General features: G+C 52.4%; 1 protein-coding gene across 1 annotated transcript in view; it reads right to left on the bottom strand.

The window, feature by feature from the left end:
- The window catches only part of Tmem184b (transmembrane protein 184B), a 40,646-nt gene that overhangs the window by 14,218 nt on the left and 1,074 nt on the right, over window positions 1-25,354 (bottom strand). Inside the window, exons 2-3 of the mRNA XM_059247415.1 lie at window positions 4,819-5,077; window positions 3,341-3,506 (exon numbers count right to left, since the gene is read on the bottom strand). Coding sequence (XP_059103398.1) covers window positions 3,341-3,506; window positions 4,819-5,010 — 358 coding nt within the window. The 5' untranslated portion in view covers window positions 5,011-5,077. The remainder of the gene's footprint in view (window positions 1-3,340; window positions 3,507-4,818; window positions 5,078-25,354) is intronic.

Here is a 25,354-nt window from a genome sequence, read left to right as displayed (position 1 = left end):
AAGGAAAAGTATCAAAGACACAGACAAGTAAAGGTCTCAGGTCCTGACCTGAGCTGCGGCGTTCAAGCCTGCCAGGTCTCCCAACACGGTGACTATCAGTCTGTCTTCTATGAGATTCCAGAACTAGGAGGTTGAAAACAAGACCTTTCTTTTTTTTTTCTTTCTTGGTTTTTCAAGACAGGGTTTCTCTGTGTAGTTTTGGTACCTGTCCTGGATCTCGCTCTGTAGACGAGGCTGGACTCGAACTCACAGAGATCCACCTGGCTCTGCCCCCAAGTGCTGGGATTAAAGGTGTGCGCCACCACCACCTGGCCCGAAAACAAGATCTTAAAAGCTAGGAAGAATATGCAAGCAGCTAGGCAGGATCAGAATCCAACAGACTTCCCAGAAGCAGTACCAGGAACTGAAGCAGTGAGAGGTGGCCTGCAGGACCCAACCCCGAGGTGTGGTCCCTTCCCGGGATGTCAATCACAGAGCAGTCAATAAGGACTCTTTGGACTTCACACCAGCACCCTATGCACCTGCTTTTTCAGGAAGCTGGTGGAGGATGTGCCCTGACCAACAGAGAGAAGAAACCACCAACCAAGGAGAAATGGGGACAGGTAGCCCACGCAGCACAGGAGAAGCCGACACTGTCCAAGAAGGACAGTGAATGACAGAGCCTGGGTGACAGGTGAGCAGAGGAGGCCTCACAAGCAAGCTCTGCAGACTCCAGAGAAATGTGGTAAAGAAAAAGCCAGTAGTGACAGAGTCACACATTGCCACCTTGGGGAGAGGAGGGCTGGTTATTAAAATCCCAACTGTAGCATTCAGGAATAAATGAATGCTAAGCACAGAAAACTGGACAACTCCCAAATTAAAACAAGTAGCTAGTTAGTACCTGTGGCAAAACCTAGACTTCACATGTAAAGGACAGGGAGGACCAGCCCGAGGCAGTTACAATCCCGCCTTTACTCCCAGAACTCTAGAATGGAGGTAGGAGGAGCAAATAGACAGAGCAAGTCACACAACCAATGAGAGGAAAGGGAAGAAGGGGAGTGTGGGGCAGAGCAAGGCTCTGCTTTGGACAATATTTAAACACATAGAATGCAAACACTAGAAAGAAAATGTAGTCCAGTCTCCCTGGTAAGACAAAGAAAGAGAAGTGTTTATGAGTGTGCGTGTGCGTGTGCGTGTGCGTGTGCGTGTGTGTGTGTGTGTGTGTGTGAAGCAAAAGAAACCTCAAGAAGGGCCAGGTGGGAGCGAAGGCCAGGTGCCGGCTCAAGACACCAAAGCTGACCTCAGGCAGCCTCCGCTCCAGGGCCCTGTGCTGTTTGTAACCCCCTGGGAGATGAGAGGCCAGAGACAACAGTGTTGCTAGGAGATGAGTGGCAGACTTCCTTCCTGAGCCAACCTTTCCACAGGCCGGGAGGCTGGTTGGGGCAGGTGGGAGAAACAAAGAGGCCTCTGAAGTGGGGGTGCCACCCACCATCCGCTGCTACTTTGGGGTGTCAAGTAAGGACAGACTGGTAGCTCCCCCATGTCCTCACCATTTGCTAGATGTCCCATCTTCGGGGCCAAACCAAGGAGAAAACCTACATTTGCCCCTAGACGACACAGGACACACAGACACAAACACACACGAAAACACACGCACAGTAAAGAACAACCTTTTGCTTCTAAGAGAAGCAGGTGAGCAGAAGCTGTACCACTGGAGGCTGGCACCTGCAGGGAGGGGGATACCCAGCTCCTCCCTTCCCAGTCAGAGGTTTCCCTGGGGGATTTTCTGCGTTCAGGAACATCAAGCACAGTGCAGCACTGAGCGGGCCCCCACCTGCCTCTATAGTCTCTCTTGGAAGGAATTTATGAGAGCATCAGCCAGGAGAAGGGTGCCTGGGAGACGATGCAGCTGCAGAGGACTGGATAGGGCTCACAGTGCGAGTCTCCATTCAGAAAGGATAGCTTAAAGGAAAACCACATGCCTGGCATGTGTGAGCCCCCGACTCCTCCAACACAAACATGCAAACGGACGGGGGATGTATTTTAGTTGGTAGAGTGCTTGCCTAGCATCTAGAAAGCCCTGAGTTCCATGCCCAGCACCACACAAAACCAGATATGGTAGCATACACCTGTAACCCTAGCACTTGGGAGGCAGAGGCAGGAGGATCTCTGAGTTCAAGCCCAGCCTGGTCTACAGACCAAGTTCCAGGACAACCAGGGCTACACAGAGAAACCTTGTCTCAAAAGAAAAAAAAAAAGAGTTTGGAGTTGGTGCTGGAGAGATGGCTCAGCAGTTAAGAGCACTGGCTGCTCTTCCAGATCCATCCTGGCCTGATTACCAACACCACCTCCTGGCCTCTTCAGGCACTGCACATACATGGTGCACAGATCTATAAGCAGGCAAACACTCATACACATAAAAGACAGACAAACAGACAAAGAATATAAAGTGTACACCTTTTAATTCTAGTACTCAAGAGGCATAAACAGGCAGATCTCTGTGAGTTCAAGGCCAGCCTTGTCTACACAGTAAGTTCCAGGCCAGTCAGAGATATAAAATGAGACCCTGACACAAAAAAGTTTGAGGCCAGGCTACATGAGATCCTGTCTCAAAGCGGGGAGAGGAGTCACTGCTGTCGTGTGCCTGGCTGTGTTCTCACACTGAGTGAAGCCTCCTCTCAGCGGTACCCACTGCAGAGGCGGACAGTGTGTGGACAAGAAGGGTATGACACTGGAGAAGAGACAGGATGAGGGTCAGGCCCACCCAGGGCTGGAAAATCAGACCATGCCAGCTCCCAACACCAGGAAACTACCTACTGCTCCAGCTGGGATGGAGGCTGCTGTGTCTCCTGTAGAGAGTATGGAGGAGGCAAGAGAGATGAGGGGGGACATGGTGGGAGGAGCTAAGGAGCCGAGGCCCAGGAGAGGGTGCCGGTCCTTTCCTTTGAGACCCAACAGAGCACCACTGGGGACACACGGGTGCAAACCCTCCCACCCACGGATGGACCATTACAAGTTGCCCACCAGCTAGAGAAGCCAGAACTGAGAAAAAAATGAGTTAGAGGTGGAGCTCCTGCCTCCCGGCATCTGTGACTGTGTCCTGGGATCCCCCACACCAAAGCACGTCTGTAAGGGGATACTTGGCTACACAAGTATGGTTACCGTCATTAGGGATCGATGGAGAGCCAGGTGGGGAAGAGGAATCCACATTAATTTTCATGAGGTCCAGACCCCAGGGAAGAACTGAGGAACAACGCCCCCCGCCCCCAGATCCTAGAAGTGATGAGGGAGTGCACGACCCTTGCTCCCATGGCCCCAGCTCCCCACCCTCCCTCCGGTCCTCTCCACACTGTGTCCTCACCCTCATAGCAGTCACGGATGGTGCCGAAGTACACATAGTACTGGTCGTTGGTGAAGAAGAGGAGGCTGAGCCAGGAGTCGAAGGCGTAGATGGGCACGATGAAGAGGATGCGCACGATGTGGCGCTGCTCGTTGGGGCGGCTGTAGCAGCGCAGATGCATGTAGATCTGGGTGAAGGGCACCAGGTCAGTCAAGGCCTACTGTTACCACACCTGCCTCCCACCATCGATCTGCCCTCTTCTTCCTGCTCCGAGGGAAGAGGGGAGCTCCTGGCTCCTGTCTCTGCCCTTCTTGTTCTATGGCCTGATAAAAAGTACCCACCCTGGGACTTAGTCCTGCTCAGGAAAATTAGTTGATAAAACTTCCATCATAAGAGTCACATCAAAGGGATCACATAAAGCTAGTATGAGCAGCATCTACAGGCCACCTTTCAGCTAGATGGGACTTAGGTAAGGCCATGGTGGTGCTGATGCTGTGGTCCCCAATGTGTGCTCCCGTTCATCCTGCCTTCCCAAAGCCAAGTTCCCAGGGTCGCATAGCAGCAGCACTGGGTTAACTGAAGGGCTGATCAAGGGCATCTGGCTGTGACCCTTCTGCTGTGTCCCTTGGCAGATGCCAGAAAGGGTGGGACAGACAGGCGCTTCAACCTGGAGGACCCAGATACACTTCCCGGCCATGTGGCCACAGTGGTGTGCGCTCACCATACCGTTCCTCAATCTGCTGAACCCAGGCAGCACTGCTGTCCCTGGGGAGGCAGAGGAAGGCAGCGCAACTCTGAGAAAGCAGAGCCAAGAGCCAGCCCCGGGGCCTGGTCCCAACTCTCATGACATCACTCTTGGCCCAGCCCAGCCCTGGCTGAGGAGGAAAAGGACAAAACATTCCCGTCTGCTGTGAGCCCATCTCTTGGACACTAATAGATCTAAAAGAGACTGAGACGCAGGACAGCTGGTGAGGGACTGCCAGAGGCCTGAGAAGACTCAACCAGCCTACATGGGGCATTCATCAAGCCTCCTTCTTGAGCGCCCAACCTCCCCTGAGCTCACGAGTGCAGGAGACACGAGACTTGACTTCTCTCCCTGAGCTGCCAGCCACATACATGCGATCAGCTCCTCTGCCATCCCCCACGGGTTCTCAAGTCTCTCCTTCGCAAAGACATCTCTAACATGTACAGTTCTGTGGCTTCGGCTAGACATGAGCACAGCCAATAACTACTAAGCAGAAGTAACAGCGTCACTTCTAGATCAAAGCAGACAAGTATCTGTGTGTCTCCTCACATTCCTGCAGCTCTGGTGTTAGGGGTGCAGATAACTCCAGAGCCACAACCTGCCCTCAGCTGAGCTGGGGTGTGGAGGAGAAATCCCCTAGGAAGCAGAGCACACTCACTGCTACAGCCCAGCTTGCCTGAAGTATACTTTGTTGGACCAGAAACCACTCGGGACCCGTATGGAGGAGGTTCCCTCTTCACACCCAGGTACCTACCTGGTGGCAGGTGATGAGCAGAGCTGTCCACACAAAGAAACCGGAGATGGCCTGGGCGGCGGTGGTCATCAGGAACACGGGCTGCTCCATGGCTGTGGGACTGCCCTCGGGGGTTGCAGAGACGCCAGGCGAAGCCGCTGCGGTTGTGGGTGATGCCGGGTCTGGGGCCAGCGCAGCCCCGCTCACTGTCATGGTGCTCAGCAGCAGCAGCAGCAGCAGGCTTCCTGAGAGAATCTCTTGGAGTGTGTGATGGGCTGGCCTAGAAAAGAAATCTGGGTGAGTGCTAGTGCTGGAAATACCCTTCGAGGTCCACATCACTCTGGCCCCAGCCATGTCCCTACACTGCCCTTGTCCTGCCGTGTCTAGGCCAACACACAACGGCTTTAGTCAGACCAGGACCTTTGTCTGCCAAAAGTCCCCAACAGCTCCCTTCCAAGTTAGGAGACCAAAACATGGTGGGAATGCAGTGGTCCACAAGAGTGCCGCTCCACAACTGTCAAGAACGCCTGACCCACCTGCTACCCTGGCAGTCCCCAAGTACTGCTGCTGCAGGCTGGAGCCTCATACAGCACACACCACTGCCTCGTGGGTCCTCTGGCCACAATCCTCCTGCCTCAGGCTCCTGAGTACTGGGATTACAAATGTACCACCCTGATCTGGCAAAAACCATTTTATCGCTATAGGCTTCTATCTGAAGGACTTGGTATTTGAGTTTCCTGACTTCCCTAATGGCTAAGAGCGGTCCATCCCTTGCACCCGGCTGAGCTATCTTCGAGACTTTACGGCTCTTCCCAATTGTGCACCCTCAAACTTTGAACTATAGAACTACAGAACCTAGGACTCCACATGTGAGGCAAGTACTCTACCACTGATCTACACAGCTGCCCCTAAAAACCATCTTCTAACTCAGCATAAAAACGCTCTTTCTTGAAACCCTGCCTACACACTTTCCCCAATCCATTTCATGTGCTGCCCTTACTGTTCTCGAACACACAGTCTGCATTCGGTCCCCATGTCTACCTTCCTGCCTGCTCAGAAGCAGTACCCTGTTCCTGTCTTTGAATCCCCACCACCAAGCCCTTTATAATGCTCAACTTCATTACTGGCTTTCAATGCATATTCAAAGAGAATATGGCCGGGCCGTGGTGGTGCACGCCTTTAATCCCAGCACTCAGGAGGCAGAGCCAGGCGGATCTCTGTGAGTTTGAGGCCAGCCTGGGCTACCAAGTGAGTTCCAGGAAAGGCGCAAAGCTACACAGAGAAACCCTGTCTCGGAAAAAAAAAAAAAAAAGAGAGAGAGAGAGAATATGAGTAAGGTACTCCACAAACATGGAACAAGGCAGAACTGAGGAAACAGACATCAAGGGACTCTCCAGTGGGAAAGCGAAGCCGAGACTGGATGGCATCTCTGTGGAAGCAACACCTTCCTCGGTAGAGAGATGGAGTCCCATTTGACGTGGAGAAGTAGCCCCCATATGGCCCAGAGAAAAGAGTCTGTCAGGTACCCAAGACGTTCACCAATGAAGGCCGAGGCTGGGCCAGAGACCAGAGCCACTTTCAAAGAGCAAAGCTTTCCAGGATCATCCAGAATGTGCGCTTAGGAGTCTGATGCCCCAAACTGATTGCCAAAGTGATAGCGTTAGGAGGTGGGGTATTTGGGGTGCTTAGGTCAGAAGGGTGGAGCCCTCACAAAAGGGATTAGTACCCTCATATGATACCCCTTGCCTTTTCTGCAACTTGAAGACAGAGTAAAAAGAGTTGCCTATGAATCAGAAGTGGGCCCCACTGGACAGAGTGTGGTCAGTGCCTGGATCTCAACTGCCCAGCCTCTAGAACTGTGAGAAACGGGCCAGTTTCCAGCATTCTGTTACAGCGGCTGGAGAGGAGGAATCCAACTGCCCCTCTACCATGAGCCTCACCCTCTTCAGTACTGCCACCTACTGACAAGAGTCAGCACCATCTGCCATCAGCCGGCCTGGAAGGCCACTGCCCAAACCACGGACTGGCCACGACTCACCCTGCACCAGGGCACACAGAGCCGAGAGGGGTAAGTGGAGAGACACGCACCGCACGGGAGCGGACATGCAGGCCAGAATGCAGTGACACCTGAAGAAGACTCTCCAAACAACGCACGCCTGCCCTATGACCTGGCCACACTGCTGTCCACCCGCACCTCCTGCCCGGCTCCCTCTAACCCGTCTCCACATCCACCTGTCGGCTCCTGCAGGATACTGGACCAGGCAAAGTCCCTTACACTGCTCTTTTCTTTCACATAAACAATCCCTAACCCACCGCCTAAAAGACAGATCCAAGACTCAAAAACAGAGAAGGCACCTAAATCGGGAAACTCAAAAATGGAGAAGGTGTCTATATATAAAGACTGGTGGCAAGTTCTGGAAAAAAGACACTGTGACAGCCTAATAATAGCTGCTGTGGGCATGGCTGCCAAGCTGAGAGCTGGTGCCTGAGACGCGGCTTTAGGAGGCTTTCACTGGAAATCAACGTCTGTGCCTGTCACCCCAGATTAAAAGAATAAACACGGGGGTGGGCAAAACACGAACAAATGCCCTCAATCACCAGCATGCCCCCCAAATACTATCTCATGTTTATTTTCTCTCTTGGCACCGTTAAAGTGAGTGACATTATCTACATCTTGGAAAGAGAAAGAAGATGTGGAACTTGGCTTTCAGCCCCCTACCAAATGATTTGAAGGTTTCTAGAACATTCTCTCAGATAACAGTTAAAGCAATGCCCTCACTCATAAACATTTAGTCTCTGGTCCCCTTGAAAGGCAGGTGTAGCAGCTCCTCCACCCAGACCCAAGACCCACATGCAGTCTTCCGACATCTGTAGTCCAGTCCACAACACACTACGCTTGCAAACTGTTCCCAGTGTGTACAGAGGGTGAGGAGGGAGCAGACCCTGGGTCCCACTCTTCACACTGTGTACAGAGGGTGAGGAGGGAGCAGACCCTGGGTCCCACTCTTCACACTGTGTACAGAGGGTGAGGAGGGAGCAGACCCTGGGTCCTACTCTTCACACTGTGTACAGGAGAGGAGAGATACTCAGTTCCACTGTTCCATACCTAGGACAGACAGATGTTTCCCTGGGAAGGAGCACTTGCTGGCCTAGAACCAGTAACAAACCGAGCATGGCCTGGCTCAGCACTTGAGCCTTGACTGTGGCTGGGCCAAGTGCAGCTGGTACAGCCCCCGCTAATCCATGTGGTCTCTATGGCCCCCTTTAAATATAGTCCATGTTCCTCAAGGTAAGAGGAGACGTACAAGACAACGCTCCAAATTCCAACTGCTCTAGCAGGTTGCCTTTTCCTTCCTTCCTTCCTTCCTTCCTTCCTTCCTTCCTTCCTTCCTTCCTTCCTTCTTTTCTTTTTTTAGGAGAGAGGTGTTCATCTGTGTGGTTTTCAAGAGAGGGTTTCTCTGTGTAGCCCTGGCTGTCCTGGAACTCGCTTTGTTGACCAGGCTGGCCTTGAACTCAGAGATCCACCTGCCTCTGGCCCCTAAGTGCTGGGATTAAAGGTGTGTGCCACCACTGCCAGCTAAAGACATCTTTCCTTAATCACCTCCAACTCTCTGATTAAGAAAGGGGAGAAAGAAAGAGTGAAAGCTTCCATACTGTGAAAGATGCGCTGCAGAGTGGAATGTGTCTGCAGCACAAACCTGGGGAACCGCCAGCATCCTGGGCAGAACAAGATGGTCAAAAGCTCAACTACCCCATCCAACCTGAAAAGAGACAAGAGACACCAAGAGCATTTGGCTAAGTTGATACACAGCTGGTAAGCACAACCTCAAAAGATAATGGAGAAAAAAATGAAAACCACAGTGAGGTACCCCAGAAGTACAAAAGGAGAAGCAGTGTCGATGCCAATGTGGGCAAGCAGGCAGAGAAACGGCACCTCGAATGCACACTGGTGTGAAGACAGTGCAGAATCTGGTATTGTGCAGGCAGGTTTCTTCCAGGTCTGAGACAGCTGCTATCTTGACAGTGGGGATGGGTCCACAATTCCACAGGAGACAGACCACACAGAACTACCCGCGGACACATGCATCCCACAGGTGACAACAGAGAGGAACCGAGGAACTCTTACAGCCCCGTTCCCTGCTGCTGCCTGCCCTCTGTGAACCGCTTCCATGAACCACTTTGTGTGGTCACAGCCAACAAGGACATGGCCAACGGAAGGAGCGCTGCACCTTTTATACTAGCTCCGGAACTTCCTGTGGCTCTCCATTTGTTTCAAATAGAGGGCTAGTTTTTGTATTTGTTTTTAGGTTATTTTTTCATTTAACTTCATGCGTATGAGTATTTTGTCTGCATATATATATGTCACCACATGTGTACCTGGTACTCTCAGAGGCCACAGGACGGTGCCAGATCCACTGGAAGTAGAGTTACCGACGGTTATAGGCCTCTGTGTGGGTGTTGGGGACTGAACCTGGGTCTTCTTCAGGAGAAACAAGTGTTCTTAACTGCTGAGCCACCTCTAGCCCCCAAGATAGATTTTAAAGTCTCTAGCATGTAGAGATGCATATTGGCATATTATAAGGGTAAAAAAAAAAAATAGCATGGTGCTATATCCCACGCTCATCCCCACTGCCCAAGGCTGGCCTTAAACTCTGTGTCCTGTGTTCAAGGGGTCCTCTGGGCTGGGGTGAGGCTTAGTTGGTAAAGCGTTTGCCTAGCAAGCCTGAAGGTCTAGTTTAGCCAGCAGCACCACACAGAAATGGATGGCAGTACATGCTGGGAATCCCAGCACTTGGGAGACAGAGTTCAACATCATCCCCTGTTACTTAGCAGGTTCAAGGCCAGATTGGGCTACATAAGACTGTCTCAAAAAGGAAAAAAAAAAATTTCTCCTGCCTCAGCCTCTAAAGCCTGAGCACAGCACCCAGTTTGGAAGAGAGGAAGATGGGATAAGATCATACAGAGTAACTGCTAAGACTCTGTGGGACGGGAGAGACAGGCTCTTCAGCACGTAAGGAATTTTCCATAATGAAACACTCACTAGGCCGAACATGAAAGCCTCCACAAAAGCTGAAATTGAGTGACTACGGAAACACCTACAGGAGAATCTGTCTCCTTACCTTGCAGGAAAGCAACCTGAGTGGCCAAACCTAACAATAGGGAAACTGAGGCTGGACTCAATGCCAGGTGCTTCCATCTTAAGCACCAAAAAGAAAGAGCAAACCGTCCCACATGTGGACACTTAGTTCTACACTGGCTGTAGGTCAGCTTCCCAGAACTGCCTTCAAAATGCCCTCAGGCACATTTGTGACACTCCTTCACAGGAAAGAGCCCTGGTTTAAGAGGCCCTAGGATACCACCGGCAGAGGCCACAAGCATGGAAGGCTCTACTGGTGCAGGGCTTTGTGACCAAAAGCTGTATTTCACATACATTTAAAGTTTTCAAATCTGAAATTTTAAGATACTATGAAGTAGAATTTTTAGCTGATTAAAAAAATTCCCAGCGAATCTTAGTTGTTTTAGAGAGACCTGGAAGCAAATGCCTGTGTGGTGTATAAAAACATCTGACTGACAGGAAATGGAGATGTTCCAGCTAAACTCTGACAACAGCTCCTTTACACAGTCAGTGGCTGGGACAGGCCGTGAATAACCTGATCTGAGAAGAGCCAGGGGAGAAGCACTGTCCATTGTGGCATGTGCAGGGCAGGGAGCTTTGTCAGGGAAGGCAGCCACGAAAACTGGGCATGGAAACATGGATGGCAGAGTCGGGCCTTCCAGAAGCTTCCTTCCTCACTGTGCTAAAGCTCACATCCCCAGAATGCACTGGCCTAGGAAGCCAGAGGGCTTGCAGCCATCAGTGACACTGACTTTAAAACTCATGACATCTTCAGCTTGTCTTCTGACCTCTGTGTCAAACGGGTCTTATAGTTATAATGGAATGGGAAGGGTGGAGTTGTATGTACTTCTCAGTACATCAAACGCGAGGTGCATGCTCAAAAAGCCTGGTGTTTGTCTATCTGTGTATGTGTGCTGTTCATGTGTGCACCCATGTGCACATGTGCAGGAATGGAAGAGGGGGAGTGTCGGGTGCCCTCTATTGCTCTCTGCCTTATTCCCTTTGGACAGGTCCCTCAGTGAACCTGGAGCTCACTGTTTTTCTGGCTAGATTGACAGCAAGTCCCAACAATCTTGCCCCAGTTATGCTGGGGTAACTGGCACGCAGGGCCACATCTGGCTTTTTATATGGGTGCTGGGGAACCAAGCACAGGTCCTCATGGTTGAAACAGAAAAGGCTCTCTACCCACTGAGCCATCCTACAGCCCACATCTGGGTTTTGTTTGTTTTGTTTTGAGACAGGGTCTCACTACACAGCCTTGGCTAGCCCGGATCTCAGAGATGTGCCTGTTTCTGCCTCTGGAGTGCTAAGATCAGAAGCAGGGCAAGTCTGGGGTTCTGTTGCTGATAAAAGTGTACAAGTACAGTGAGCAAAGGTCACTTGCATGGCTCATCTTCCTGCAGAGGTCTCTGTCCTTATTTCTCTAGCACAGTCCCTTAGCCCCCTTGGTCCCAGGCTGCAGATCACACAAGCACTTGCTGGGTCCCTCCAGTGGCCCACCTGCCAGTGGGTACTGTCACCCATCACCCATCACTCACCTTGTGGGGGACCTGCTCCCACTTTTCCCCCCAAGGTACTCTTGAGTGGGGAGAAGTGAGAAATATTTAGATAGAAATATAGAAGGGAGAGAGACAGATAGAAACACAGGATAGTCTTGGGAGGGTCTAGGTCAAAACCCACCAGCCCCTTCTGTCTCTGCTAAAGGGCTTTTAAAGGAATGCCAAGGGGAGGGGCAAAAGACCTTCCCCTTGCTAGATCAAAGAATATGGCACGGCACAGGCAAGTGTAGACCCTTCCAAACACCTGGTAACCAAGCACGTGGTCAATCCATCCCCTTATGCAGCCCTGCTCGGTAAAGCAAGCTCAGATCTCACTAGGAAACCTCTGTGGACCCCAACATCACATGCCAGCCTGCAACTCTGAAGAGGCCAAGCCTCAAGCTGGGATGTCACCCCACCATCCACCACTCCCCCACCAGCCTGCAACTCTGAAGAGGTTAGACCTCAAACTGGTACTTTGTCCCCGATCCTGAGTCCTGGGTGGCTGAGCTGGAATCTGTGCTGTCACCTGAGCTGGACCGAACAAGTGAGCAGGCTCTTATCTTTGGAGCAGAGCAAAGGTACGTACTGTCCTGTTGCCATGGCCTTTGAGCCAATGAGCTTAGCAAACCAGAATTATTGACACTTTTAAAAGGGTATTGGGGCTGGGGACATGCCTCAGTGGTTAAAATGGTTGCTCGGTGTGCACAGCACCCTGGATTCCATCCCTAGTATATATACTAGATATAGTGGCTCATGTCTGTTATCCCAGAGCTAGAGGTGGAGGTGGAAGCTTAAGACTACTGTTGGCTACACAGTGAGTTTGAGGGCAGCCTGAGGTGTGTGACACTGTTTCAACAACATTAAATACGTAAGTAAGTAAATAAATAGGTTATAGTGTTGCATGTGGTTTGACATTCACACAGGGGTCTAGGCAAACCCCTAAACCTCCCATGCACAGCATTCCCACAGCGAAAAATGTAGCTCACCCACCTGGGTACAATCTTTTTAAAGGTTATAATTAGCCTCACATCAATTCAGGTCAGATTTTTGCTGGGAAATGAGTCTGCTGCTGACTGAGGAGGAACATCTGTGGTTTCTGCAAGATCTAGAGTCTGCCACGGTGGAGAAGGGGCATGGCTGTGGAGCCCCGGAGCTACAAGGACTGACTTCTACGTCCACTCAGCACTGTCAGGAGTGGGCTGTAGTCTTTGACTCCTCAGTGACCCAGGCCTCTGGTCTCCTTCCACCCTCCTGTCTGAGCATCAGCAACAGAAACCCTATCACCCCACATGTGTGAGCACGTCTGAGTGTGTTTCTCCTCTGCCCTGGTCCTCATGGTCACAAGACCTCAACTCTCACCTCACCAAAAACATCACCACCACCCCTAGGCCCAGCCCACTCCTGTGGAACCTGGCTGTGCTCAGTGCAAAGGCCTGCACTCCTGTCTCCCACATGCACTACTTCTCTAGGCCCATAATGCCAGGCATGCAGTAGGGACATGGAAAAAGGCCACGTGTGAGCAACAGAGCAACGGAGAGCCTGCTCTGTGGGCTCTGTCACCAGGACCCTCCCCACTGCTGACACTTCCTAGCTTGAGCACGTGAGTGTGTGGCTGGAGAGAGGGTATGGAGAGGGCAGAGGATGGAAGCTGAGTCACACATCTTCCAGCCTGGAAAGGCCACACCAAGGAGAGCAAAGGACTGTTACAGCCTGGTAGGGCACATGACGGTGAATCTGTGAATACGGATGCTTTCACCAACTGGGACACTGGCAAGGGGGTAGTTCCTTTTGGAGTAAGGAAGTTCCTTGAGTTAGCGACACTGACCACAGGTGAGCTCCTCCTGCCTTCTCCACGACAACACTGCAACCTTCTGGAGGAGGTCAAAGGTCATGTCTTAGAGCACCTGCCTTGGGGACTGGAATGTTCTACCATTTTCACTGAAGAACTCTGTCCCCAACTGCCTGCACATCGCCACCCTCTATCACATCCACGGTGTCACATCTTTGCTGGCCTGGTCTTTTCAACTATGATGCTATCTGGTCACTGGACACCTGCCTTCCCAGTGAGAGGAGCTCCATGAGAGCAGGGACCATGGCCCTGAGGGCTGGCTGACAGCGAGGGTGTGCGGGCTAGAAAGTAACTGCTGAACACTGATTTGGGGGTAGGGGTCACGGCATGGACAATGGTGTGGAGCTAGCCTGTGTCCTCTTGATTTTTGAGCAGGCTTGTGCAAGAAGGCCTCACACAGGGGCAGTGCGAGGCAGTGTGACAGGCCACATATGGCATTCTAGCCACATGTGCAATAGAGCTCATCTGGTCAGAGTACCCAGACAGATGTGAGTGGCCGGACAGAGCCCCTAAGGGGCCACCATGACACAGGGCAGGGCTCCTGTTGGGGCTGGGGCCTGGGGCTAATGGGAAAGAAGGACGCGAGCTTGAGCAAACCCAGCTCAAAAACAAGGAGTAGCCAGCACAGTGTCCCCTCTACCGTTCATCAGAGGGTCAAGGGAGCTGGATCCGAGCCAGAAGAGGCTTGAGAGCACACACTCAGTGGGAAACAGGAAGGAAGGTCTGGAATAAAATTCAACCAGGCCCTGGCCAATGAACTATGTCAAATCCAGAAACCAACTCAGTCAACTTCCCCCTCCCCCAACCCATCCCCCATCTGCAGCCTCCTCTAGGAAAAGACAGGGCATTGGTCGCTCTGTGAGGACACCCTCTTCACACTGCCCTCATCATACTGCCTGACCCTTCAACCCTGAGCCTTGGAGCCAGATCACCTACACCTGGCTCCGAGCTCTGCCACTCTAGCTGTGTCAGAGACAAATTATGCAGCCTTTCCGTGCTTGGCACTAAGGGCACAGTCACACCCAAGTCAGAGGAGCTTTCAGGAAAGAACAAGACGCAGGTACCACGTGCTGCCACCATTGCTATTACTGGTCTCATTGCACCACATCCTCCCATCATGGGGTGTGGGGTGGGGTGTCACATTCCTATCAGTCTCTAAGCCTAGGCTGGCCCTACCTCTGGTCACTGGTCTTCAAATCGTGTGTGTGTGTGTGTGTGTGTGTGCACGCGCGCGCGTGTGTGTGTGTATGTGTGTGTGTGTGTGTCTATATATGGCATATGTCTGTTTGGTGCGTGTGTATGTGGTATATGTGGGCTATGTGTATATGGGGTACATGTAGGGTGTATATGTGGTGTACATGGTGTGTTTATGGTGTATCTGTGGTATATGTATGTGTGTTGTGTGGTATGTGAATATGGTGTATGTGTGTAGTATATGTATGCATATGGTACGTGTGTGTGTGCTGTCTCTGTATGTATTAGACACATGCAAACAGAGACAGGAAGGCGTCAGGTATTCCTCCGAGGAAAGCTCTCTCTCTAAACCTGGAGTTCATGTGTTTTGGCTATGGCTGCAGCCAGCAAACCCCAGCAATCCTCCTGGCTCAGACCCCCACCCCAGCACTGGGATTACAACTGCATGCTGATCACAGCCAGCTTAAGTGTGTGCTGGGATCCAAACTCAGGTCCTCATGGCTGTGCATGCAGCAAGCACTCTTATCCACCAAGCCCTCCCCTCTTTCTTGAGACAAGGTCTCACTGTAGCCCAAGCTGGCTTGAACTCAGGTTGATGCCCCTGCCTCAGCGTGAGTGTTGGGTTAAGCATGAGCCACAACACCCAGCCAGCTATCTGCTCATTCATTTCAGATCTGAACTCTTGCAAGCTGTAGCCCTGGAATGCCTGCTCAGGCAGCTGCCGCCCACAGGCTGTCCTGGCAACAGGTGGGCAGGCACTTCTCTGGAATGTGAATACACACACCCTGAGAGAGAGTTTGCTTCTTGTTTGTTTTATCCCTTGGAGGAGCGTCCATTTTTACACGCCTCCTCCTCTCCCCCCATAGCGGCTCCCTGCTCCTGAGCCTACAGCCTGGGAATGCAGAACCCTTTGGCCTCTGGGAGCTGCTCAGCTTGATCACCTCCAGTGGCTGCCTTTGGAGTGAGGCTGACCCACATCAGAGACAGACAACAGCCACAGGCTGGCCCTTCTCCAGAGAGGATTAGAGGAAAGAGTGGCTGGCCAGCAGCTGGCAGCTTTGCCTGGCAAGCCTTCTGAAAAAGGTCACATGCCTCACGACAGTACAGGGGTCCACCTCTCCCACATGCTATTCCCCATCAACACCCCCAGACAGTCCACTGTGGAGGCTCCACACCCCCTTCTCCCAGCCCACATTCCCTGAATGAAGCAGGGAGGAAAACTTACCCAACCTGGGTCTGTTGGCCTCTTGCGGGGGTCGGGGGTGGGGGGTGGGGAATGGGGGTGGGGACGTTGAAGCAAGAGGCAACAAGAGAGGAATCAGTCCTTCAGCAAGGGATTACTTACAACTGCCTTGCATTCAGTGCTTCTGCTTTGGGTCTTTGTTGTTTTGTTTACTTTTTTAATGTATTTGATTGTGTGTATGTGAATATTTCTTCTGCATGTTATGTCTGTGTACCACATGCATGCCTAGTGCCTGTGGAGGTCAGAAGAGGAAAATGGATCCCCTGGAACTGCAGTTAGGATGGTTGTGAGCACCATGTGGGTGCTGGGAATGGAATCCGGGTCCTCTGCAAGAGCAAGTGCTCTAAACCACCAAGTCATCTTTCCAGCCCTGAATTCAGTGGGGTTTTTTTTGGTTTTGTTGTTGGTTTCTCTAAGACAGGGTCTCACTATGTAGCCTTGGCTGACCTAGAACTCTCTCTGTACACAAGGCAGGCTGTTTCTGATCTGCCTGCCTCCGTCTCCAGAGCGCTGAGATTAAAGGCATGCACCATCATGCCCAGCAAACTCAGTGTTTTTGTTTTTTGTTTTCAATAGTACTAGGCTGAGTTCCGGCTACTTAGTTCTCTTCCACACTGAGAACAAGCAGGTCAGTGTGCAGCCTCTAGGGCTGAGCTTTGGAGCCTCTCTAAAATGAAAGCTAGCTAATATCCCATCTAGTACTGAGCACATGGCTGCAGAATCCTGAACCCCAACAGCCCCACAGCCTTTTTGGAGCAGGCTGCCTAAACAAAGACGGAAACAGGTGCCCATTCCCTAAGATGCTGTCAGCAGAAGTCTCACTTCAGTCCAGGATCAGAAGGTGGCAAAGCCCAACCAATAAATGCCATACACAGATGTGCAGGGAGCAGGCAACCCACCCTGGTGCATACACAACAGAGTGTGTAGGGAGCAGGCAACCCACCCTGGTGCATACACAACAGAGTGTGCAGGGAGCAGGCAACCCACCCTGGTGCATACACAACAGAGTGTGCAGAGAGCAGGCAACCCACCCTGGTGCATACACAACAGAGTGTGCATGGGGCTCAGGACAACCCACCCTGGTGCATACGCAACAGAGTGTGCATGGGGCTCAGGACAAGCGCACAAGAGGCCCCAGGCCAGCTGCCTGTCCACACGGGGAAGGCTACACAAACAGCATCAAACTCAGCCAGAGGACACGTCCACAGCAGTGGAAAAGAACAAAGGCCAGTTCTACAAAGCTGGACGGCCTCCCTGACACATGGAGCGAGAGCCAGGCACCAGAGACTTGCACCGCCATGCACCAGATGCTCAAACCAGGCAGCCGACTCCCAGGTACTGAGCTGTGAGCCGTTCTTACCTGGGAGGGTAAATGACCACAAAGGGGCCCAGGGAAGAATGGGGAACCTGAGACAATGTCCAAAGTTCTGTGTGATAGCAGCAGGGAGTAGACATGGCTGTGGGAAGGGCAGAGGGCTGTGCAGAGCAGACACTCTAGACACTGAACTGGTACCTAGGGCGGCTACAGAGGGAAGGAGAGGAGCCGAGGAGCAGGGTGAGCACAGGCATGGAGGTGGGACATCAGGGACAGGAGCAGTTCAAAAAGCAGCTTCTCAAGCAAGCAGGGCTCAGGGGGCCACTAGAGGGGGGTCCGAGACACCCAGGCTTTGCTGCCCATGGGGAAAGCCCTGGAGGTTCCAGAGGAGGCGAACCGACCAAAGCAGGGGTTTAAACTCAGCCGACAGCAGCTGGGGAGCTGGAGGTCCTATGTCCTAAGGAACCCCACACCCTCCTTCTCAGACCCTTTGGTGAAAACTAGGTGTGTATTTTTACTGGATGAGGTCGGGGGGCCTAAGTGAGGCTGGCTGCCCATGAAGGGATGGCCTGGGTCTCCCCTTTTATGTACTCTCTCATGGTAACACTTCTTCTGTAGGCTAATTAATTCCTCATGTAGCTTCTGGAGGTTCAGAAACGTACCTTTCAGAGGTGGCGTACACTTCAGTTCACCTAGGGACAAATCTTGGTGTTGAGAAGGACACTTGAGGTTGAGGGGGGGAGAAATGGCAGAGAAAAGCTGAGTTTTCAACAAATAAGAGTGAGGAGATGGTACTGGGCCTAGATCAGACTCAACCTGCTCAATGCTCTGCCTATGAACTCACTTTTCTCACCTACACATAAAAGGGGAGACCTAGGGCTGAGGGTGTAGCTCGGCGGTACAGCCCTTGCCTAGCAATGCACAGGCTCCAGGGTCCAACCCTAGCATTGCCGAAAAGGAAGAACGGAAAGACCAGACCTGGACTGTCGTCCCTTCCCAGCTCCAGCTCTGATGGCCTGACGGACAGCTCTAACTGATGTCTCTGGATGAAGGTACCAGTATGCAGCGGAGTATCAGGTGGGCCTGGTAGAGAGGAGTGGGACAGAGAACCGAGGGTCTCGAGCTTCCAGTCTAGCCTCCCCAAGTGAGAGAAAAGCACCTCTCGTCACACCTCCTGCCAAAGCTGTGGGGACATCACCGTCATGTGAACACTCACAGGACATGACATTCGCCCTCCCTACTCCCGACCCGTCACTACCTGTTACATAACTCATGTGCCCAACAGCCACCCTCCTAAGCATCGCGCTCCAGCCAGCCAGTCCTAGAGGATGGGGGCCGTCTCAGGCATGAATCCAAGTGTCCTCCTGAGAATGAGGGCAACCGAGGATGTGTTACCAGCAGGACGGGGCTTCCTCCTCTTCCCTAAAACAGGCCCAGCTACTAGAAAGTGTGGATGAAAGGAAAGGTCTCCTGCCCCCAGCTGAGTGGGAGAGACCTCCACTACAGAGAGCCAGGCAGTGCACCTGTCTCCACACACGGGCCCTTACCCGACAGAGACATCCAGGACCTCCAAACACCATGGTCCCTAACTGCTCTGTGGCTGCTTCACAGAGCAAAGATTCAGCCGAGGCAAATCCCGACTGTCACATTCCTGCTCCCCTAAACCACACTGTAACACTCATGCATCACGCAATGCCTTCCTGGGGGTGAGGCAGAACCCCAAACCACGCAAGAAGGCTCACTCCACCTTCAGTGCTATGTCAGCTGCCTGTGTCCCAGGCCTCTGTGTGTGCTCCGCATGGCCCCACCATCCAAAGGGCCTCCCTTCCTCTCCAACTGCCATGACCCACTATCTACCGTTCTGGCTCAACTGCCCACCAGCCCACCCTAGGCAGAGCAGACTGCTGCTGCCTCCTGGGTCCCCACAGATCAACCAGGACCCTCATTATACATTTTCCACCTCTAGCAACTTGGTATTCCAGGCTTTCCCAGGAGGCTGCAAGCTATCTGGGGGACAGCAACATTGGTGGACACTCGGGTCAGGCCAGGAAGAGTCAGAAAGCCTGGTACTTCCTTCCTAGGACCACAGGCAATCCACCCTCGGAGTCTCAGCCTCTCCATCCACAGAGTAAGAATAATGATTCCCAGGGCCAAGGGCACTGGGAAGAGGAATTTACAAAGCCCTACACAAATCATGTTGAGGATGGAATTAGGGTAATTACATGGCAATACTAACAATATAAAAATGACCACACACACACACCCCTTTGCTAACACCCATCACAGTGCTGTGCAGACACCCACAGTGGGTGCTGCTGGGATCCTCCACTTACTGCTCACAGGAGATAAATGGTGCAAACCAGCAAACCAGAGGCTACAGTACGCCTTCAGAGCTCTTCTGTAAATGACCATGGGCCCTGGAGAATGGCTGCGCCCCGCAGAGCGAAGTCCTCAGCCATTTGCCACAGGACAGGGCCCCTTCTGGGGATCTTGCCCATAGGTGTTCACCAGGGGAAAAATGCAGGTGCTGTATCCTCAGGGTGGGGAAGCCGTTTGATCTGAAAATCCCTTTCAGAGTGACAGATGCAATCAGCTCAGTGAGGAGGGGAAAGAGGAGAAGAGCCATCTTGGAACAGGCCATGACACCAGCGTGAAGGACTTGTGAAACCGAGTCTTCACAAGATCACTGTTCAGACTTCAGGTTGTGACAGAAACATCAGGTGTATGTATACACCCTTCTTCACAACCATGTGACCTGTCAACCCTCCAAACTGTGTGTGTCCCTTATCCCGGTGACCAGGCTTTTTGACCTGGGAACCTACCTGGCACAGGAAGGTGGGCAGAGGGCTAAGAACCCACTGTGAAGTAAAGCTTAGGACTAGCAAGTGGTCTGCCCAAGGTCACTCCAGTTTCTAGCTCTGCCGATGCCCTGTCCATCATTCAGGCCACAGCACTGGCCAGGATGGAGGCTGGAGACCTCATCTTTCCCACAGAACTGCAAGCAAGGCACCAGGACCATCGCTCCTCTCTACCTGTGGCCAACTTCCTAACAACCTAGGCAAATGCTTGTGACCCCACACTCAGTAAACAGTGAGGCAGTGTAAGCGCCTACCTAGCGTGAACACCAAACTCAACACCAATCTCAACGGCAGTTCCTTCTTTTATGGGGAGTGTGGAGGGTTAAACAGCGTGGCTTTAGTCATCAGGAGCTACTCCGCCGGGCACAGCAGGGCACAGGCTACAGCACCAGATTCACATGCAGACCTTCTCGCCAGGTCGGTGTTTTTATCTTTGTGTGCGACTCGAACACACAGGAGAGCTGGAAGTGACGTGGGCCAGGCACAAAGGCTTTCTGGGTGGGATCTTCCCCCTCCGGTTTCCACTCCAGAGAAGGAAAAGGGGGTGTCTGCTGGGCTTCCTGCCTTCTCGCCAGCCTGAGACCTCCCTCACCCCTGTAGGTAGATACTGAGCACTGCCGGCCCCAATGATGCAACCTCAGGCCTAACAGACAGACCTTTTCTGAGCTGGACACGGTGGTACATACTAGCACCGTGAGGGCAAGATCAGGAGCTGAGCCAGCCTGGGCTACATCACACCTTGCCTCAAACAAACAAACTAGGTATGCTGGTATACACCTTTAATCCCAGCACTTGGGAGGCAGAAACAGGTAGATCTCTGTGAGTTCAAGCCCAGCCTGGTCATGTAGAGAGTTCCAGGCCAGCCAGGGTTATGTAGACAGACCGGTCTCGAAAAAACAAAACAAAACAAATAAACAAAAAACAAAAACACTGCCAGTGATTTCTCAGTGTGTGTTGGGCAAGACATATATCCCACAGTTCATACAGCAGAAATAGCACAGGAGGATTCAGGATTCAGGACAAAACCTAAAACCAGGGGCCCACCCAGACCCCTCCATGATGCTCCCAACTCCACTTCTTCCCCTTCCGGTCTCTGTGAGGCAGAAATCACCTTCAGTGAACATTAATGACAGTCCTGCTAGGTACTTACTTATAAGGTTATGCCGATTTGTAGGGCCACGGGGTTGGCTTTGTGACATCGATTCAGACCATTGTACAAGCTGCTCCCTCTGCCCGAAGCTTACTTTCTCCACCTTCCCACACAGTGACATCCTAACTGTCACCTCATCAGAAAAGCCCCTGCCCAGGCAGGAGTATACCCTCAAAGCACCCAGGACAATTACAACTGCCCTGTAGCTGGTGTCTCTCTCCCCAGCTGGACGCAGCTCCCCACAAACTGCCTGACACACAGGATACCTGAAGAAATTAAACAGCCTGCAAGCAAACAGCAAAAGCTGGTAAGAACAGGAAAGACAGCTTGGTTGGAAAAGTCCTAGCCACACAAGCCTGAGGATCTGAGTTCGAGCCCCAGTACCTACGTAAAACACTTGTTATTCTAGACTGGAGAGGCAGGGGCAGGCAAGGCCCTGGGGGCTCCCTGCCAGCCTGCCTAACCTGATTGGAGAGCCCCACTTCCTAGTGAGAGAGACCTGTGGTAAAAACCAAGGTGGATGAGGAGCAACACTCAAGGCTGACCTCTAGCTCCCATGTACATGCCGGGCACCAATGCAAACACTGGGTCATGATGCCCTATAATGCCAACCTTTCGGCACCTGTATTCTACAGATGAGGTGAACTGCAGCTCCTGTCCTTCCCCAGGCGGGCCTTGACCTCATCCTCCTGCCTCAACCTCCCAAGTAGTAGGATTACATAATGTGCAACAATACTACCACCTTAACTTTATCTTTTATCTAATTTATTGCTTTATAGTTTGAGACAAACCATCATCTCAATAAAACAAAGTCTCACTCTGCAGCCTGGCTGTCCTGGAACTTGCTATGTAGACCAGGCTGGCTGAGAACTTAGAGATCCATCTGCTTTGCCCCTGCCTCCAGAGTGCTGGGATTAAAGGTGTATGCCACCATGCCTGGCTACCTTTATTTTAAAAACCATGAGTTACACCTGGTAAGAAACGTGCCCAAGGACACAGTGCTAATAAAAGCAGGGATTTGACCTGCAATTCCTAATTCTCTTTCCAGGTCACCAGAACTGCTCCGCTCACTAGCTCCCTCTCTCCTGTTCTCACTGACCATTTCCAATGCACCTATGAAGTCTCTAATTTTAAACTCTAGTTTTATTCTTACGTGTGTGTGCGTGTGCGTGTGCGTGTGTGTGTGTGTGTAGGTGGACACAGGAATGCCACAGCACACATGTGGAGGTCAGAGGACAACTTTCAGGAGCTGGTTCTCTCCGTCCACCACAGGCCCTGGGGATCAAAGCCGGGTCACCAGGCCTGCACAGCAAGTGCTTTTACCCACTGGGCCATCGCGCTGGCCCAGATTCCTCAGCTCTCAACTGCCTACCCTAGGGCACTCACCTGGGCATTCTCCCCCAACTCTCATGCTCACATCCCCAGCCCATTAGCCCCCACCTCCTCACACAGCTGTGTTTCAGCAGTATTCTGCAAAGACCCCCTAGTGGAGTATGTAAATCTCATAGCCGCTGTCCAGAGCAGGGATGGTGTCTAATTCTTCATCAAATGCCAGCCCGCCCAGCCCCTGGCAAAGTAGAGCAGGCATGTCTTCACGGAGCTCAGAGGAGCCTGCAGCTACATCCAGCTTGCCTGGCCCCAATGCTGGCTCTATCCACTGCTCCTTCCTGCCTGCGTTCATAGAGCTGAGTGCTCCAAGCATGGACGGTGGGAGACAGACCACACCTCCCAAGGATACTTGAGATCTGTGGCATGAGAAGCTATGACCCCAGGGGACCTGGGAGAATCAGGAGTTCAATCCTTAAGAAAACAAGTCCAGGGCTGGCTCAGTGGGTAAAGTGCCTCCCTGGCATGTGTCTCCCTACATACACTGTGCAGGTGGGCATGCCTGTGATCCTAGGCATTGGGAGGTAAAGGCAGGAGGATCAGAAGTTCAAGGTCATCCTCAGCCACATAGTGAATTCAAGTTCTGCCTGAAATACATGAGACCCTGCTTAAAAAAACAACCAACCAACCCAAACAAAACAACAAGTTTTTGTTCAGTGGAGCCGAATGACAGAGATCAGAAGAGGCCAGCAGGAGAGCGGGCAACACTACTATAAGGGAGGGTCCAGAGGCCTGGCCTGGGGCACAGAACCTTCAGCCCAGAAGATGCCAAAGAAAAACAGAAGCAAAGACTAAAGAGAAACCAGGGACCCAAGGGGCAGCCAACAGGAAGGAGGCAGGTCATCTTGGAGTTATTTGCCAGAATGAAGGAAGCAAGATGCAGGCTGACGATATGGCCTCATGATACAGGGCTGTGCATGTCACTTCCTCTCAAACTTTCAAAGGCTCTTTGTTGACCACACCAGGATCAAATCAAACCCCCCCCCCCCCCCCCCCCCCCGAGAGGGGAAGCATGAGAGGCCTCCACATCTGTGCAGGGCTCCTGCCTGCTACCTAGAGCTCTCCTCTTCCTCCTCAGAACCGAACCCCCAGTCCTCCAGGACCAGGGAGGCATTCAGCACACCCCATGTCAGAGGGAGAGAGAGAGAGCAAAGCTCACCTGTGATCTGGAAGGCGAGCCCCACCTCACCCGCTGGACGATGAAAAGATAATTCACGCGAGCACCTGGAACTGGGCCTGGCACACAGTAAGTGCTCAGGAAACAAGCTGTTGTTCCTCTTCCTCTGGGCCCCTTCAGAGCCCTCTTCCTACCACAGGTAGAGCACTGTCTCAAATGTATTAGTTACACGCTGGGCTACCTCAGCCAACCACAGCCTTGGACAGGGGGGCAGCCCAGGACTCTGGCCTCACTTCCCTGATGGCCAGCAAATTCAGGGCACACAGGAGATATTCAGGAAGTATCTGCTGCCCCCCAAAAGCCTCAGCCAAGGTCCTGGGGCAGACCCCACACAGAACTCTGAGAGCCCAGCTCCAGGCCTCCTAGCAGTCACACCAAGTCCCCAGTCTCATTTGCTGCTACTCACTTTCAAAACAATAAAGGGCTGTACCTGCCTTGCCTAGCAGTTTCTACTCCAGGGAACGGAGAGAGAGAAATGAGCACAACAGGGACTGGAAATAGCACTGAGCCCCTCTTGGGGAGAGGACTGGGCAGGCCGGCCAGCAAACAGGAGCAAAACCTCAAAGACAGAACGGGAGGGAGCTGAGGACATAGCTCGGTGGCACACTGCCTTCCTGGAGTGCCTGAGCCCTGATTCAGGCACAGGACTTTTAAAAAAGAGAGAGAAAGGGAGAAAGCAACCCCTAGACAAGAGTCCAGGTCCACAGAACTCAGCCAATGCCCTGAACTAGGACAAGCTGCTTACTCACATCCTTCCCATCTAGAAGCTCTTCTAGTCTTTCCTAGTACAACCCCACTACCCTGGGAGCAACTTAGAACCCATCCCCCAGGACTGCAAAAGGGCACCCAGGTCAGCCCCCTGGGAGATATTTAGAGCCCCTCCGCTCACACCGGCCAATGGGGTCACCATCTATGTCCACCTCCCCGACAGACTGGGAGCCTCTAGAGGCAGGTAGCAGGTCCGGTCCCTTCGTCCTCTACCCCAGGGACTGCAAGGAGAGTATGAGCAGCAGGACTGGAGACAGCCCTGAGGCCGGCACACAGTAGATGCTCAGTAAGTTACAAGGCAACTTGACAAGACAGTCCCTGACTCAAGGATGACGGAGTCCACCAGAGCCTACTTGTATCACACTGACAAGTGAGTCACTAATCCCCTCGCTGCCTCAGTCTCCTCATCCAACAACTATGCACAATACTTTGCTCACATGGCTGCTGTGAGAACCAACTGGGAAAATAGACATGGGAAGCAAAACGCCCCTGAGGAATGTCAGTCACCCAGCTTGGGCTCAACTGTCCCTTTGTGCTGAAGTCTTTTTTGCTGGCCGGCTCCCCCTCCCCCTCCCCAGCACTAAACCCACCTCTGCACTCCTCTGCCTTTGTCTTGTGCTTCTGGAAACCCTGTAGTTACTTATGTCCAAGTCTGATTCTACCCAACCACCTGAGAGTTCCCAGCTGCCTGGATCATCACATCTGTATCCTGGTGAACACCAGCCTGGCTTCTGGGGCTCCCACACCCTTCCAACTCTGGCACAACACAGAACTCTCAAGATGTTCAGATGTGTAGAGCCCAAGAGCCCACCAAACTTGTTGACATGGGAAGGGATGCTGCAGCAAACAGCCTGTCAAGAAAGCCAGACCTCAGCTGTGGTGGCACACACCTTTGATCCCAGGTCTCGGGAGGCAGGAGGCAGAGGCAGGTGGATTTCTTAGTGCAACGCCAGCCTGGTC

This window comes from Peromyscus eremicus, chromosome 20 (assembly GCF_949786415.1).
Source record: "Peromyscus eremicus chromosome 20, PerEre_H2_v1, whole genome shotgun sequence".
NCBI classification, from domain to species: Eukaryota; Metazoa; Chordata; class Mammalia; order Rodentia; family Cricetidae; genus Peromyscus; species Peromyscus eremicus.
Note: the sequence above shows the minus strand (reverse complement) of the source record. Positions and strands in the feature narration are given on the sequence as shown.